Raw genomic sequence first — 18,886 nt, 5'->3', positions numbered from 1 at the left:
TAGACCTGACGGTAAAGGCCATATATTTCAGCTCGTATGCCCGATTGATGCGCCCTTTTGGTATGTTGTAGAAGAAACATAGACGAAAATCTTTCGTTGAGGAAGTATTGTCCCATTACTCACCTATTGGTACGTTTTTGTAAGCCCATGGATTGGAGAGAACATCTTGTAGAAGATTTTGGTTTTGTGCCCGTCTAACGGGCAAGCTTTGGGAAGACGTTCATGTTACCATGTTTTCAGGTATAAACATCTTGATATGAATCATTAGAGCTTGAAGAAGTACGATCCATAGAGTAACCTTCAGAGAATGGATAGTTGATGAAGCCAGATGTCATGAGAATGTTGCTCCTGGGACCGTTGTCGATGCTGAGATCACGATCAAATTTTCTCCAGACATTCTTGTTGATGCTGAGACCATTGACGAAGTTACTCCAAATATCCTTGTTGATGCCGATACTATGGTTGGAGTTGCTACGGAGACCGAGAAAGCTAGAACCATGATTATCGACATAGTCTTGCTCCTACATCTAGAGCCGCGAAGTGACTTTGTCAGGGAATTGATGTTGTTGCGTGGTAGATAGCAGCAGCAGTCTTTATTCTGAATGCGATCGGTGAAGAGAGGAAGTTCTTCAATCGTGCAGGGGCTTGTGATGTAGAGAGGTCCCCGTTGATGAAGTTCTTCAATCGCTGATGAAGTTTCATGAAACTACATAGGTTGCAAGAACTTGTTATGTGGATAACATTTATTGAAGTTGATTTGAATCGATTTCTCCAATAAGATTAAGTCCCCGATGTATATTCAGGAGCTTGTGCCATCCATGGATGAATGATGTTGCATCTACTTCAGAAGTCTTATCATGGGATAATGAAGACTTATCGATTGTAGTCTAGTTACACTTTGATCGTGTTGTTGTTGAATCAATGTGTCATCGTCGAGATATTTGTAATGAAGCCAGAGACGTCAATATTGAAGGTGTACTCTTTGATTGGGAGTACAATTTAAAGACTTCTTAGATGCTTGAGCGCTGAAGCGTCGAATGTCTTATGCTTGATCGTCTCGGCTCCGTGTATCTTTTGTCGATTCAGCATTCCTCTGCGAGGGATTCAACACTTGTGCAGATATCAGAGATTTCTGATTTTGTGGCACTCGTGGACATTCCTGCAAGTCTATGGAGAATTTTCCAAAGTGTTCTTTGCCATGCTTCCGTCATCTCTCAGTGGTGAATTTCACGGTGAGATGCTCGATTCGAAGCGGTGTCAGGTTCAACCACTTGGTAAAATATTGTTGGAATGAGATTACCCACTCATAGCGTTTTGTAATAGCAGAGATGCTAGCTTAATTGAGTCCCCATGCTAGAATAACATGTGAGGGAATGAAAGACATAGACATGGAAGGAATGAGACTTGCCTGAATGCGAGACCTCTTGATGAATTTCTATGTATCTTTTGCAGGTTATTGTTTCAACTTCGTCAGAGTTCGAATTTCCTCCAAGTGCTCTGATGATGGAACGTCCGCCGAATCTTCTGGATCAGAACTTTCTTTGTTGGAGTGATGTGCAACAAAAGACGCTTTGTTTGTAGTCATGTTTTCAGCATGGGTCCATGCTATCACGTCATATATTGGATTTTCCTGATTATGTGAAACTTTTTATATGTTCAGGTTGAACGTATTTTCACCTTGAGAGTGATTTAGACATAAGCATATCTGAGCGTTCCTTCATGGTATCTGATTGAGATGGGTGCATGAGTAGCTTCTTGTCGACTGATGCCTGTGACTCTGAGGGATTTCAGTGGAATGATGTTGATGGCGGTGTCAGCATCGATCAACATTCTTCTGAATTCATTTCCTCTAAGATGGACTGTGGTAAGAAGTCCCCAGTCATGCATCTCCTTGTCTGTGGCGTGAGCTTCTAGAAGCATGATAGACGCATTTGTGTCTAATTTGTCCTCAATGTTTCGTATTGTTAGTACTTGTTTTTGTCCTTATTATGGTGTTTTGTGTGTTTTTAGGTATTTTTTGAAATAAACATTTTTGGAAAAATCGGCTCGAAAAATTTCCCAGGGCACTCTTGGAGGACATTTGTTATTCAGACTCTCATCATTGGTTAAGGGGCACTCAATTACGAAGGGGCACCTTCGTTGATATTTGCACCACAGCTGTTGATTAAGGGGCGTCCTTTTCTTCCTCATTTAAAAATTTCTTTTGGCGGGAAACTTTTGGTTCTCAACTGTGTATATTTGGTAATGATTCTTACGAGATATTTGGAGATTTCTGGCACAGTAATGAGATGGAAATATTGCATCGTATCACAACATGATTGTTAACAACATTAAATGCGATCAGATATGAAGATATCACGAGACAGGGAAGAGAGAATAATTTGGATGTCTCTCTGCTATTTTTGGGAGTTACGTGGGAAGGAAAGCAGAGGAGATATTCGGTTTTGATTCATTGTTATCCTAAAGATATCTTGACAGTTGTAGATACGTACAAGAAGAGAAGAAAAGAAGGAATAAAATCTTCGCAAAGAAGGAAATTATCCCGTGGAGAATAAAAACAATAATGGAGAAGATACGGGAATTAAACTCGAGTTATGTTGATCCTATGAGTATATATAAGGTGCTGGGGACTCAGAAAAAAGGTGTCGAGAGTTTTGGGAGCTAGGGAGAGCTAGAGAAGACGAAATCAGAGTTTAGCAAAACTCTGTTTCTGCTGCTGCATGAAGATGAACACAAAGAACAATAGACTGTAAGAGACTGTCCTTCTTCAACAGTGACAGCGATAGTGCAGTGTGGGTCGTAGTTTCCCAAAGACTACAGCATTTCATATGTATCGTTCTTGTGTGACGCTTCCCGTGGGTCGCACATTAGTTGTTTACACCATTTTCTCTTCTTCTCATCATTTGTAAACCATTTTTGAGCCATAATAAATTATTTTGAGAGTATTTATACTATGATGAGCTAATTCCCTCGTAACCAAGGAAATGGAGGAAGCTATTCACGCAACATAAATGGGTAACTATTTCATTTAATTATATAATTCACCTAATCGCTGCTTTTGCAGAGTTTTAAATTGTTTGAACGATTGTCTTAATTATTTGTTATTCAGTTTGATAGGTTATGCTTGGTTTAATCTCTTGATAAACTATGCTTAAGGTTTACAAATAATGTTTGAGAATCTATATGATTGATAGTGAATTAAAGATAAAAGAGGACTTAAGAATTGAATAGAGTTTTGAAATATTTATCATTCAATTTTGCATAATAGTGGAATCTAGTGTCTTGGTTACCTCTCGCACCCATTGTTAATAATTTTGTATATAATTTTATTAAATATTTAAACTTAATCTTCACAAGTCCGAGAGTTTGAACCTCATTACTACAACCCACGAAAAATCCTTAATCAAAGCACTTCTAGAATATGGTTCAAAGCCATGAACATGTCTCACTTTTGAGCCTTTGACAGATAAAGCAATTCACATACATGCCTGACTGAACTGCTTCTTTGACTGGTTGTTTGGAGATTGTGAAAGTTCTGACTAGAAGAGGGTCTCTGTGTACTCTTTCAGTCCCCAAGTTAAGTTCCCCAAATCCGAATTTTTCCTTGAATATGCGCTTCAAGATCCTGCAGTCGCTGGTGGGATGACTGACGAACCTATAGAAACGGCAGTAGAGAGGGTTCTCTATTTCTTATTCAGTTGGTTCTTTTCTGACATATGGCAGCTTGATTGCACCATCCTGGATCCAGACATCAAGTAGTTCGATCACCTCTTCGATGGAGAAAGGGAAATCAGGTTCCGCTGGATCTGCATTTTGAGTTGGAGCTTGTGAATCCCGGATTTGACTACCCCTTTTTTGGTGATTTCGGAGGAGCTAGAGAAGCGTGTTTGCGCTGTGATTCGACTTTCTGTTTGCTCCTTTCTGCAACAATATTTGTGGAAGGCCGGAGATTGTACTGATTGTTGACTAGGCGTCGAATGCTTCGAGATTCCTCGACCTTGCAGACTTTGATCTTTCTAGTAAAGCATTACTGATCTCTTGGCTGCTCCATGGAGTTCTGAGAAAGTCTGGAATCGCAGATTCTCCATCAAGGCTCTGTAGATTGGGATCATTCCGCTGTGTTCATGCTCTCCTGGTGCCTCCATGAATCACGTGTTCTCGAGCGTTCCCAGTTCTGTTGTATAGTGTGGACGTTGGGGAAGTGTAGCTCTTTGGGAGAGGAATTATTTGAGTAGCAGCAGGATATGGAGGTTGATGACGGTGGACAAATATTGTCTTGTCTTTTCCTAGATCCTCCATGAAGCGTTTCATGTCCTCACGTGTGATGAAGCCTGCAGGTTTCTTTGTTGGCGGGTTACCTGCAGCCTTGTGGACTTCATCGTCATCTACTACATGGATCAGAATGACTTCAGGACCAGCGGCCGGAGATGTTTCTTTGGATTTTCCTTTCTCCTGAGCTTTCCCTGACATTTTGTCAGTGGGAGTTTTGAGATAATTGCACAGCTCTTTCTGAGTGGTGGCCATGTCAATCTGATTTTTGGCGAGAGTCCCTTGCACCTTCATGAGATCAGCTACGGTAGGTGGATTATCCCTGACTTCCTCAGGACGTCGGCCGAAGAGAGGTTGATTTTCGTTGTTGGTGTGAGGAGGAGTATTATCACCACTATTGTTGTAAGCAGGAATGGTTTTTGGAATACCACCGTTGTTGCTAGTGCTAGGATTTGTAACTGAACCTGACCTAAGATCAACCATTTTGCGAAAATGTGAGATTGAAACCGAGAGATTAATCTCCCATTGTGGTCGCCAATCGTGGATGGGGAAAAACCGTTTGCTGGTTTTCTAGGAAAGTGGAGAGTCGAGCGTGCTGTCGAGACCCCTCAACCGAGCGAACTACTGAACCTCACACAGATGCACCACTGCAAAGGGGGTGCTGAGATTCGGGAAATAAATCTGTATGACTCCGGCCTAAACCAAGACAATGGCCGTTCCAGAGTCAATTCGGTCGCAAAGAGGGAGATGGGTTGATCTGTAGGAGGGAAGCTGAGAGTTGTGTGGGATCAGTGATGATCAAGGATTGTGGGTGTGTTGAAGGTTTCTGCAATATTGCTGAACTGCTGAAGTTGAGTTCTGTGAATAAGTTTATATCGAGTTGTTGACGGATAATGATGATAATCGATGATTGATGATATTCGATCCTTATGTTATCCTCGATTTAGAATTATTTATATCGCAAGAATGATGACCTCTGATCCCTGTAAGTGTGACGGTTTCTTGAGTGAAAGAGTGAGAAAGTGGGAGATCGTGGTAAAGTCAGTTCCATGTCATGCGGAGACTTGACTGATCGTGCACCCACTACTTTGCTAACTCCATCAACCGTTTACACGACTTACACACATTTCTCGTTGTGGATGAATCCACGTGCTGTAGACCGCCAAACCAAAACCCTAAGTGATATCCCTCCATTTGTGATGTTATTGATATTTCAAGAATCGTGGAGTCTGCAAGGCAGACGTGTATTAGTTGGTCAGTTGTTGACTGATTTAGACTGTGAGTCTAGTTTTGTTAAATCGAGCATAAGTGGTGAATGCTCAGCGATTCATGGATTGAACATGTAGTTCTCTGAGATGTCAATGAATTACTGACTAGAGAGACTGAGCAAGTATTGCTCAACTCGACGAATTGCCGAATATTGAGAGTTTGTCGAGCAACTGAGCAAGTATTGCTCAATTCGACGAATTGCCGAATATCGAGAGTTTGTCGAGCAACTGAGCAAGTATTTCTCAATTCGACGAATTCGATAATTTTTGTGTGCAACTGAGCAAGTGTTGCTCAATTCAACAAAATACTGAATATTGGTAATTTGACATGCAATTGAGCAAGTGTTGCTCAATTCGACAAACTACTGATGAATTACTGAATATTGATGGTTGGATCAATATTCAAGCAAGTATTGCTCAATTCAAATAATTATTTACTGGTGTCGCGACCCAATAAAATATTAATCAAAAATATTGGTGAATTGCCGAATATTATTAATTTGGATGTTGATTACTGAATCAACATAATTTTGTGTTTGAACTTGCTCAGAATGGTGATTCGTGGAGCGTTTGTTCGAAACCCTAATTTTTGATCAATCCTTCAACGATTGGTGAATTGCTGAGAATTGGTCATGAGTGAAGAGGGACCGACCACATGGGATGATGAGCGTCCATGTGATGCCCAGTGCTCGAGTGAGCACGCACCAGGGTTCTCAGTTTGAGAGTTGGTGAAAGAACGATGATTGAATGCAGGTTTCATCATTTATTGAAATATTGCTGGATTCAACATTAGGTAACAAAACCTAGGTATGAGAGATGAGGACCGACCAACAGAGCATGAAACCGGCTCTTGGTGGTCAAGGGACCAGTTGTCGGTCATTTGAAGGATTATCCAGTTGGTTGGAGAGAGTTCGGTCCCAGTATGAGCCATTGAGAAAATTAGGTCAGAATTATGAAAACATGTGGGACCGGCTTTGTGCAAGCCCTAGGAATGACTCTGGTCGGTCATGGAGGCATGCACGTATTGCTGTGGTGTTCGTGTTTCCATACTGAGAGTTTCAGTATTTTCTGATGCGCGTTCGAGCAACATAGTGAATTTTCAGAAGAGTTTCATCTTGACTGAGAATTCTCGATTTTTGTTGGAATGAGCATGTATGGTCAATTCATCAATATTTTGAAAATAATAAAATAAAAGTGTTTTTAAATTTAAAATTGTTGTGAGAGTCTAGCCAGTCGTGCGACTATGTTGGCTTTTGATTTTTCGTGAATTGAGCAATATTTGAGAAAATATGGAGAAATCATGAATTTTGCTCAAACCCAGGAGTTTCATGAATTGAGGAAAATAATAATTATGCAAGATTAGAGATTGCAAGGTGTGGGACCGACCATGGATAGGGCATGGACGGCCGACTAGGTTGCCCGGTCTCGCACACCTTTCCATATTTTATTATTTTTCATGAATCCTTGAAGTTATGGAGAATCCACGAGTTTTTGTTGAAACAGAGGAGTTTCGTGAGATTATGGAATAACAATTATAAAAAACTAAGGATTGTGAGGTGTGGGACCGTCCACGGCTTAGGCATGGCCGGCCGGTTAGGTTATCCGGTCCCGCACACCTTTCTTTATTTTATAATATTATTTCGTGAATCCACGAAGTTATGGAGAATTCACGGGTTTTGCAAAAACAAGGAAAGTTGCTAAAAGCCTAAAACCAAGGAGTTTTCGTGAGATTAGGGAATAATAATTATAAAAAGCTAAGGATTGTGAGGTGTGGGACCGGCCACGACTTAGGCATGGCCGGCCGGTTAGGTTGCCCGGTCCCGCACACCTCTCCTTATTTTATAATATTATTTCGTGAATCCACGAAGTTATGGAGAATTCACGGGTTTTGCTAAAACAAGGAAAGTTGCTAAAACCAAGGAGTTTTCGTGAGTTCACGAAATAACAAAAAATAAGGAAAATAATGGGAGAGGCACGGACCGACCATGGCTAGGGCACGGCCGGCCGGCCGGCTGGTGGGCCCGACCTTGGGCGCCTCTTATTATTTTATTAATATTTATTTTTTTCTCCTGTTTTGCGAAGGATTCCTCATTATGTCATATTTTTGGACACTCGTTCGTGCATCCAGGTGCTCACTTGTGCATCATTGTCGAGTACACTCGCACCATTTTTGTGGGGCTTACTCAGTGATGGTCCAGATGCCCGGTTGTTGAGTATTTATTACTAATTTATGAAATTCAGTGGAGAATAATTCATGAAACTGAGTAATAAAAATGAGTAGTTGTTCATTATTAATTCATAGGATCAGCTGTGGATTCGACTATGAATTCAGAATAATAAAACAAGCATTACCACCCCATTGAATCGTGGATTCGACCATAGAATCGGAGTAGTTTGATTATCTATTACCATTCCATGAGATTAGCCGTGAATTCGACCATGAAATCGGAATAATGAGATAATATAGTGTTTTATTGCTATTCTATGAGATCAAGTCGTGGATTCGATCATATAATCAGAGCAATTGTTTATTGCCATTCCACGGGATCAATCCGTGGATTCGACCATGGAATAGGAGCAATAATAAATTATTCTGGGAATTCAGTAGTGAATGTCACGGCAGAATTAACCTATTGCAGAAAAGATGTTAGCCAGTTAAAGCGTCAAATATATTCTGAATGGTGCATAGTCAGGGAGTCACGATGTTGTTTACGACATGAAGGCGTTAGTGTTCTCAATCTATAGAGAATCGCCTGAATCTATGCACAGTCTCTCCACATAATCAAGGAACAGTGAGTGTCACCGACGTCCTGAAGGCGTCCGCCGCCCAACTATTCTTCTATGTGGAGGTGGGTCTCTCTCCTGCAGTCAGTGAACAATGAGTATCACCGACGTCCTGAAGGCATTAATCTCTCAATCTACAGAGAACCACCCAAATACATTATTCTGCATAGAGGTCACGACGAAATGCCAGGGATCGAACGCTCAGCTGGTGGAGGCTTTTCGAAAACATATTCATCATGGATTCGTAAAATATGAATCGTTGCATGCCTGAAAGCCGTGTCAAAAACATGCCTCATGATTTTACGGTTTTGCCTTTTGTTGAAAATCCACCATCTACACTTGGTAACAAAGCAATCAATATCCATCGTTAGATGAAAACCTGATTTAGATTCAAGCTAATATTTCTCAACCGTTAGATCGAAAACTTAGATTGTTACACACACTTGACAATGCACGCTTCTAGGTTTGTTAACCGTACCCAAACGTATGCACTTGTTGGTTCAACAACAGTTAACCAAATGGTTAGCCATATGAGCATTCCATATCAACCATGTTTTTCTTCACCATAACTAGTTCAAACGATTTCAAATGAACTAGTTAGAGAGTTGTTCAATTGCAAGGAAATCTCATGTACTACACAAGACACAATTGAAGCAAAGATGATTTGATTCACTTGAATCGGTTCATGAACTTTTATAGCCACGGTTTGCAAACTGCATTCCTTAATATTTTTAAGTTTAAGTTCAGAAATCATCTTCAGATATATAACCTTTTCAAGTTCGCAGACTAGGTTTGCAGACTTAAGTTACCGGGCAAAGTTTACAAACTCCAGCAGAAATTCTCGGGTATGAGAACTTCGCCAGTTCGCGGACTTATTTTCAGGAAAGTAGTTTGTCAACTCCAGCAGAAATTCTCGGGTTTGAGAACTTCGGTAGTTTGCGGACTTGGCTCACGCCATTCTTCCAGTTCTCTTGATCAACAAAGTTCGCAAACTTTGGTTCAAGGAATAGGACTTATACATAAATGTGTTTCCACAACAATGCTTATGTCCACCATTGGTTATGTAATCTAAACTCTCATTTCAATCATTGAAACATTCTTAGAGGACGTTATATAGTTGTTACACCATTTCTCGTCAAAGCAATTTTCAAGATGATTGAAACATATCATGACTTTCGTCACATGGTAAAGATAAACTTGGTTAAAGCGAAAATCTTACCAACTCATATTTCGAGATATAGATAGGCGATGTATACTCGGCTCGAAATACCAAATGTGTATAATCAAAGTCTATATATATAGCATACGACTTCTTGTCTCAAAGAGTATGAGATAGAGTAGATAGACTTTTGAGTGATAGATAAGTTCAAGTCTTCACATACCTTTTTGTCGAGAAGTTCCACCGGTTCCTTGAGTAGTTCTTCTTCTTGTATGATGAATCGCCATGATGTCCTTGAGCTCAACTACACTTTCTATACTAGTCCGAGACTTAGCTATAATAGACTAGAAATCAAGACTTATAGTTTTGATCACTAACATTGACAAACATGCTTGAGATAGCAACGCATGCGAGTTCGACCGAGCAATGCTCTAACACATTTATTTTATCCTTTTCAAATGAACTTATTGATATCATAATCATTTGAAAATACAAATAGAGTATTCTCTAATCGTGGTCCATTTTCATGATCACTTTGAACCATTTGTTTTTTCAAATGGATTAAGGTCTCTTAGGTTGAGACGAGGCTATAGTTCTGTCAAATCCGTTATTGTTGAGTTTTCTTTTTCATTAAAGACCCTTTTCTCCGTCGACAGTTATGGACAATTATTATCTTCTAGATTTTCATAGAAGAAAGCAATATTTTTGTTTCTTTTTTTTTACTTTCCATTGCTCACAGAAATATCCACGAAAAATCTCCATATTCCGTTCTTGAATTCATATCCTCGTGAGACAAGTAATCCCCATTAATTATCTCATATATCTTGCCATTTCGGAATAATTTCAAAGATATTTTCTTCGTAATTAATGGTACTCCAATTACGTGTGGTTATGGTCTTCCCATCTGTAACTATCATCTTTTGACTCATACTCTTCGATACTTGTTTGTACTTCTGATCATGTTGATGATCATTTAATCCAAGAAGTAAACTTGATGTTACTGATCATTTTAATTTGATTAATTATCTATTTAATCATCAAATTTGAATATGTTCGATGTATCAATACCTCTAGCTATATTGGCATATGCTTCAACCATAATCTCTTGGTTCGCACATTCAATACATGTGAATATATGCATGTGTTTTTCCTAAACAAAGTTGTCTATTTCACTTTGACAACAAATTATGAGTGATTATTAAACAATCTTGCTAACATTATTATTTTCCTGGACAACAAGTTATGAGTGATTATTGATCAATTTTGTTGCATGCTCCAGTTAATCAAAATGTCTCAATTTGGATCTTTCCCCAAGATGAAATAATTCACGATAAATATCAAAATCTTTACATCTGTTCCGATTTTCACGAGCTAATTATTTAATTAATCATTGATGGCCGCCTTTATCCTGCTGGTTAATCAACAAATAGTTCATGTTTAAGCATCCACAGTAATATCCGTTTTGGCACTGCTGCAACTTGTTTGATTTTTATCATCAAATATTCATTTTGAAATTATCTTTTTCTGAAATTCAATTTATTAATTTCAGAATCATCTTTTATTTTTGGTAATGTGTTTACTACGAATATTATAGAAAATCATTTCGAAATATTTTCTATCTATATCTCGGGAAATCCTCCTATATTTTCGTGAATATAATCTCCGATTTTTGTATTTACGAAAACTCCGATGAACATGCTTCATGTGTTACGGCTATTCAGGCTTTAATTAAGTTACTCTGGTCTGGATCAATTTTCTTTTAATCACGGACCCAACACAGTAGGTTGTTCAGACTTTAGTTAAGTTCTCCAGGCCTTTATTTGTGTTTTTCTTTTGTATATCAGTGCGGTGGTGTTCCTTAGATGTTTATCTAAGATCATATTACCAACAACTTTCTCAATTTACTCACCAAAATCCATCTTCCGCGCATGATTCCAGTGGTAACATTGAAAACCAATCGATCGTTGACATCTCAGCCAAGCAATCATCGACATCAGCTACAAAAAGCGACTTCACCTCTCTTGGATAAACCACAACGGTTTTGAAGATCAATTTGCCGCTTCTGTTATGGGTTCACCAAAGTTCAAGTCTCGTGGTTAATACACAGTTCTGTTCGACAATCGTTCAAGTTACACAATGCGTTCAAGTTTTTCAACAAGTTTTAGCTAGTGAAGCTTGGCCAAGGTTCATGATCAGTTTGTACTGCTCCAACCATTATTACAAAGTTAAGTGATACCTTTGGTTATCGATGTATCGTCACCGTAGTCTTCTTATCTTTATTGTTAAAATTGTTCAAGTTGCACATTACGTTTCTCTATGTGTCCAACTTGAGAGGAGTATTATAGTAATATATCGCGTATATACAAGTAGCCGAGGTGCAATTAAAGAATGACCGAGGCAACTATACAATGAAGTGAAGACCAAGCCAAGTGACTGTACGGCCACGCACGTGAAGTGAAGACCAAGTCAAGTGAACGTGCACTCAAGGCACGTGAAGCAAACAACAAGTCAAAACATGAACCTAGCATAGTTATCTTCCTAGGTCTAATTTACTTTATAAATAAGAGGTTCCATGTAATTGTGAATCCATCTCAGACTATTTTGAAGATCAATAATATTATCTCACTCTACGAGGTTTCATCCGGGGATGTAGGTCGAATCGACCGAACCACGTTAATCTCTTATTCGATTTGATTTTGGTATTAATTAATTTCTTCATTATTTATTTCTTTACCATTGATTAATCTTAATAAATGATATTCATGTTAGTTTTGATCTACATATCAAAATCTAAAAACACATAGAAGGAAAGAAGAAGAGACTATTAAGAAGAAGAAAAAGAGAGGAAGAGACCCGATTTGTTTTGGTGGATTCATAAGAGCCCTCGAAACCAAAATCTTGGAAAATCCATAATAATTTGTTTTTACACGACACAACATAATAACTCGCAACACAAAAACACATCAATAGAAAATTAAACCTGAGAAAGTTTAGCAGGGGTGTATTGGATTAAGATTTAGATATATATCTAACAATCCTAAAAACTCTTAGGTATTCAATTAGGATATGTCAAGATTCATTAAATATCCGAGGTATTCAATTAGGATATGTCAAGAATCTTTAAATATCCGAGGTATTTAATTCATTTAAGTTTTCTTAAGATAGTTGAGGAGAAGGATATATCAGGATTATTATGGATATTTGTAGGCAAATTATGCATATTATTATCTCATTATAATCTCAACCCAAACCACAAGAGTCACACAGATTGTAGTTGACAATTTTTTTTCCTTTTTACTATGTTTTTTTCCCCGCCACTACCACACACCACCAACCAATACTAGCACCACCATCGCCACCGACCACCAACAACTACCCACCACCACCATCGCCACCACACACCACCACCACCAACAACCACCACTGTCGACCATCGTCACGAACCACCACCAACAACAACCACCACCGTCACCACAAATACCATACACCACCAGCCCCACATACCACCACCATCACCTTAATTTTATTGATGGTTTTTTTTTGAAAGGGAAAAACGATCTTCATTTTTTATAAGTCTAAATTAATCTTAACTAAATCCAATATAATCCAAAATTATATATCTATAACATTCTTTTAAAAAACCTTATAAATCCACTAGATTCAAGTACACCCAATACACCCTTGTAAAAAATAACAGTGGGCCCAAATCCCAAAATAAGAGTAGTAAGATGGAAATGGCAGTCAATTAGTGATTAGGACGTGCTTCTTAGTTGGTAATCAGTAAGTCATCCCGTTTCCTTCGAAATAAACATGGCAAACGAGATCTAGTCTTCGCGTTCACTCTTCTTCTTCTTCTCTTAGACAACCAAAACAAATCCGAATAGAACCGCGCTCAAAGAGATCGCCCCCCCATAAACCTGCGCCCTTGTTTGTTCCTTGGATTAATCTGATTTTTTCACGGGGATTTTGTTTTACTCCTCTGATGACTTATTTTTCCTCATCCTAGAGAGCAAATTTAAATTATTGCTTTAAAATGTCAAAAATTCTTCCGTCTTCGATGAAAGATGTGCACTATGATAACGCCAAATTCCGACGTCGATCTTGTTTTAAGGTCAGTATCATTAGATCTTCTTGTTAATTTGAAAACTATTGATCACGAAAGTAATTTATATCCTGATTGAAAGGGAGTAATGCCTGTTCCATATTATGAGCTCTAAACCCTAATTAAGTAAGATTTTGATGTTAGTGTAATATTTATCTATCTGTCCAAATATATTTTGTGTATCAGGAGATATCAATGAAATCAGATATTCATTAGTTTTGGTTTTAGGTTATTATTAGGATTTCTCGTTTGGTTTTGCCACTTGTTGCATGACACGGACTGCTCTCCGTTTTTAAATGTTTTCTCGGTTTCTGATTCAGTATAGGTAAGTTATGCAATCATGATAACTTGGTTGATTGTTAGAGGCCGAAGGGAAATAGAACTTCGCTAGTAAGCTGTCTAGAACAACCCTGCTGAAGGAGAAAGTAATATACGGAATGGTTTAGAGCTCAGAAGGTCACTTGATTGGTTTCTTTTGCACTAAAAAACATAAGTAAATAGTAACTTATGACAGCTTTTTTGATGGTACATTGTGCCCAAATCTGAAGGTAGTCATAGCAATGTAAAATTAACCATGACACTCAAACTTGGTGCAAAGGATTTCGAGCTTAAACAATGCTAAAAATAATGTCATTTTACTCTTTTTGTTCATTAAGGTCTCTTTGCTATGTGAAAACATCTTAACTGGTCGTGGAGGCTCTAAGTAGGTTGATTTACAACTGAAGTTGGAGGTTGCTAGGAATAGATTTCGATCATCACCTATCATACAAATATCATTTACTGATTGTTTGTAGTAGAGTTGGAAAACAATGGAGTGTCACAATGTTGTTGATCTTCTTTGAGTGTTAATGGTGAGGAATGGTATGGTAAGTTTATTGTTACTTCAAATATTATAAAGCTCTTCTGATTGATGCAAATGGTGATGGGTAACATAGTGGAATTCTGACATCACTTTTCATGGGCTTTGGCTTTAGAAAATTAGAAGGTTCAACTTACAAGTTTCTCATCCATTACTCCCACAACATGTCCAGGGGCACACTCGAGTCACTGTCCTACTGTCTTCGGAGTAGCAAATGTTTTCTACTCTCCACATTTCTCTCGGAACCACCCTCCAAATAGATACTCTTTTCTATTATGCGACCTTAAATAACATTTGTCGTAGGTCCAATCTTAATGGACGTCCCTTACATGTTTTCGTGATACTGAGAGTTCTCTATCATAATTCTTTAGTGGTTTGGTAATTCAAGGAAGAAAGCTGTTGCTCTTATTTAATTTTGAAGAAGATAGCCTTACCATAGTTAGAACCCGGTGATGATAATTAATATAATAGTGGAGCTTTGACAATGAACAGTTAAAGTATATTGCCTGTTCAAGTTTCATAAGGCCATCTTGTATGCATCTAAAATATTGTTGCTCCTATCTCTATTTCCTTAATTTAAACAGTGATTGTGGCAAGACAAATCAACATAGGTATCTAATTTCATGTTCCCTCCATCCATGAGGTGTTAAATACCTCTGTCTGAAAAGTTATGACTTGGACCATGCATATAAGTTTGTCTACCTTTTTATGGCCTTCTACTTCTTTTCTCTTTATGAGAAATGCTTTTTTTTAAGTGCTTTTAAGATGCTTGATTCATTGATTTCCTTGTATATACATATGTGTGTGTGTGTGTGTGTTTATTAGTTGACTGATTTTGCCTTCCTTTCTCCAGATGATAGTGCAAGCATTCGCCAACAGTAGTATCAAACGTGAATGCGTAACCTGTAGCACAGGGAAGTTTTTAATTTTATTGATGATTGGGGGTTTAGCATTCTTAATGCTAATGAATACAAATTCCATCGATCATGTGTCTGATAGAATAAGAAAGAGTATTGCCGGAAGGGAAGAACATAGGCTTCTCTTAAATGGTGTTGGCAAGTTTGGAAAATTCTGGAGAAAACCACCCAGGCTTCCACCACGCTTATCTCCTGATGAAATACTTACTAGTAATAGTTCAACATTTAATGCAGGGAATCTAAAAGGAGATTCAAAATGGGTGATCCGGCAACGTAGTGTTAAACATGCATTTATCCATGCATGGTCAGGCTATAAGCAGTATGCAATGGGTTATGATGAGCTTATGCCATTGAGCCAAAGGGGAGTTGATGGTTTAGGAGGTCTAGGGGCCACAGTTGTGGATGCCTTAGATACTGCCATGATAATGGGTGCTGATGAAGTTATTTCAGAAGCAGGAACATGGATTGAAACACATCTTTCTGAAAGAATTGATGGGAAAGGCCAAGTCAATTTATTTGAAACTACTATACGTGTTTTGGGTGGTCTACTCAGTGCTTATCATCTTAGTGGGGGAGAAGAAGGGATGGGTGATATGAAAGTTAAAGGTCCTAAACCACATGTTTATTTAGAGATTGCTAAGAACTTGGCCGATCGTTTGATGTCTGCTTTTACTTCAAGCCCTACTTCTGTTCCTTATAGTGATGTTATTCTTCGTGATCGTTCAGCACATCCAGCTCCTGATGGATTGAGCAGTACTTCTGAAGTCTCTACTCTTCAGCTTGAGTTTAATTACCTCAGTGCTATTTCAGGCGATTTAAGATATGGAACTGAAGCTATGAAGGTTTTGGAACACCTAAAGACTCTTCCTAAGGTGGAGGGACTAGTGCCTATCTACATCAGGTATGAAGCTTTATTACGTGCTTTTGAATTCCCTCAACATTGACATTCTTTGCGAGATTATCCATGTTTTAAGTGTTATTCCTTATTAGTTAAGCTAAGGGAGTTTCTGAATGTCGCTATCAGGCATAGACAGATAATGATCGGAATGTCAGTTATGCATGATTCAAGTAACTTCCTTATGTCTTTATATATTCGAATGTGCCCTAAAGTACCAGTTTATTAATTGCTCTCAGATTTATAAGTATCCACAACATGGCTGCTAGTTGTTATCTGGTTGCCACATTGATGTTGTTTACCTTACATATTCGCTGAATGGGATGTCTCCATGCAATTTACATAGGATATGCGATGAGGACCTTTCATTCCGGCTTCACCTCACTTGTTTGAAATATTTGTGATCTCAAAACTCCTGCTACAATAAGACATGCCAATGCCTTTTCCTTCTGGTTCTCTATACTTTACATGGTGCATTATGTTGCAAGAGATAATGCTACTGTACTTGGGAATGGAGTTTTTGTTTCTTTCTTTTCTTCTGTAACTGTTTTATGCTTTTTAAGTTATAAAGCCAGCTTAAGTATCATACTTGCTACAAAGTAAACGGTTTGGATCATGCATCTTTCCTTTTGTATAGCATGTCACATCCTGAAATTCCTATTGTGATAATATGATTGATTGAGATCTCAACAGTTATCTGTTTTGTTCTCATGAATGCAGCCCTCATTCTGGCCAGTTCAGTGGGGAAAATATTCGACTTGGATCTCGTGGTGACAGTTATTATGAGTACTTGATTAAGGTTTGGCTTCAGCAGCGGACAAGTCAAGATGGTGATGTGCGCTATTTACATGAGATGTATGAGGAAGCAATGAAAGGTGTCAGACATCTTCTTGTCCGGAAATCAATCCCTAAAGGATTGGTTTTTGTTGGGGAGCTGCCTTATGGTCCTAAGGGTGCTTTTAGTTCGAAAATGGATCACCTGGTATGTCCTAAGCTGTACTAAATGATTCCATGTTTGTTCTTTGGGGTGGTGAAATTTGACGGTTAAAGCTAAACAACTTTGTGGCTCCGTATTTGAGATGATTATTTTCAAGGAAAACCATAAAATATGGAATTTTATAGATTTGGAAACCCAAACTTTGATTTAATATCAGGGCTGAAATGTTTTTTACATTAGGGGTATTTTCTATTCCCTGTTTTCACTTGTTGCTATGTTGATCTTTCAATGATGGTTAGCACATCGAGGAGGACCAGTCTATGTATATTACTGACAAGAAAATTATTATCTGAAGCACTCGTTGCAACTTATGTTTTCTTATGATCTGAAGCTCGTTGGCTTCACTCTCCCACGCTTGCTAGTTTCTTTTATTCTTTTTCTTTTCTTTTTTTATTGTTGTAAAACTGACTTATTGAAGTAGCCTCATCACGCTGCACTGTTCAGGTCTGTTTCCTGCCAGGGACTCTTGCTCTTGGTGCTACCAAAGGCATTTCGAAGAAGAAGGCAATGGAAGAGAATTTGCTCACATTTGAAGATATGGAGAATCTGAAGCTTGCTGAAGATCTGGCAAAGACATGCTTCGAGATGTATTCAGTTACTACTACTGGGCTTGCTCCAGAAATTGCTTACTTCAATGTAGATGTAAGTTGGTTTTTGTACCTATCTTGATAATTGTTACATTAATCCTTTTTTTTTTCTTGTTTTTCCCCCCCTATTTCACGCCCCACTATTGAGCTCTGGAGTTGTGTAACGTTTGAATTTCTGTGCACACTTAATTGATTTGTTAGTTGGCTTTAAACAGGGATACTCTGAAGGAGGCCATGGTGGTGGGAATGGAAGTTCTGAATATGCAAATGATATCATTATTAAGACTCTTGACCGTCACAATCTTTTACGCCCTGAAACTGTAGAATCATTGTTTGTCTTATATCGTATTACAGAGGACTCAAAGTATGTTCAAGAATACTCTATCCACAAGTCTTTTTTGTATAATGTGAAAAGTGTAGATCTCGTTTTGTTTCTAACATCAAACTTAAATATTAATGTTCTAGTGTAGGATTTTAACTCCAACTTCGGTTTAAACTTCTGCAGGTATCGTGAGTGGGGTTGGCAGATCTTTGAAGCATTCGAAAAACATACTAGAGTTGATTCTGGGGGTTATGGTTCTCTAGATGACGTCACAGTACTCCCCCCACGAAAAAGAGACAAAATGGAGACTTTTTTCTTAGGAGAAACCTTGAAGTATTTATATCTGTTGTTTGGGGACGAAAACGTGATTCCTTTGGATAAGTTTGTATTCAATACGGAAGCTCACCCATTCCCTATTCGTAGCGCAGTGAAAAAGCAATGACCTTGTATTCTGTCACAAGGAATGGGTAACGTGAAGGTATAATGGGGGCATCACTTTGTTTTGTTGTACCCGAAGTGTCCGGGCATGTTCTGCCATTATATTTGTTCATCTAGGATTCTTATAGGAGGGTGGTACTGAGGAAGTCTCAAGTTGAACATCAAGGGGGGGTGGGGGGGGGGGGGGGGGGGGTGGGGGGGGGGTTGGGGGTACTGTTTTCATGGTGACCGCAAACGAAAGGGTTACCAGCAAGATTTTCTGTTTAACAGATGGAAAAGTTCACCACAT

General features: G+C 38.5%; 1 protein-coding gene across 1 annotated transcript; it reads left to right on the top strand.

Annotated features, from left to right (window-relative positions):
• Window positions 1-13,259: 13,259 nt before the first annotated feature.
• LOC113289725 (mannosyl-oligosaccharide 1,2-alpha-mannosidase MNS3-like) lies at window positions 13,260-18,762 on the top strand. Its single transcript, XM_026539083.1, has 6 exons — window positions 13,260-13,591; window positions 15,295-16,259; window positions 16,974-17,235; window positions 17,695-17,892; window positions 18,053-18,201; window positions 18,343-18,762. Exons 1-6 carry the CDS (start codon window positions 13,514-13,516, stop codon window positions 18,599-18,601), a joined length of 1,911 nt encoding a protein of 636 aa, XP_026394868.1. The 5' UTR covers window positions 13,260-13,513; the 3' UTR covers window positions 18,602-18,762.
• The last annotated feature ends 124 nt before the right edge of the window (window positions 18,763-18,886 follow it).

Source organism: Papaver somniferum, chromosome 6, assembly GCF_003573695.1.
Source record: "Papaver somniferum cultivar HN1 chromosome 6, ASM357369v1, whole genome shotgun sequence".
NCBI lineage: Eukaryota > Viridiplantae > Streptophyta > Magnoliopsida > Ranunculales > Papaveraceae > Papaver > Papaver somniferum.
The sequence above is the reverse complement of the archived record's forward strand: the minus strand, read 5'-3'. Positions and strand labels throughout refer to the sequence as shown.

Coding starts and splice junctions, on each gene's coding strand:
- LOC113289725 (XM_026539083.1), top strand. CDS start 13,514: ATGTCAAAAATTCTTCCGTCTTCGATGAAAGATGTGCACTATGATAAC. Junction 16,260..16,973: donor CTAGTGCCTATCTACATCAG/GTATGAAGCTTT, acceptor TCATGAATGCAG/CCCTCATTCTGGCCAGTTCA. Junction 17,236..17,694: donor GTTCGAAAATGGATCACCTG/GTATGTCCTAAG, acceptor TGCACTGTTCAG/GTCTGTTTCCTGCCAGGGAC.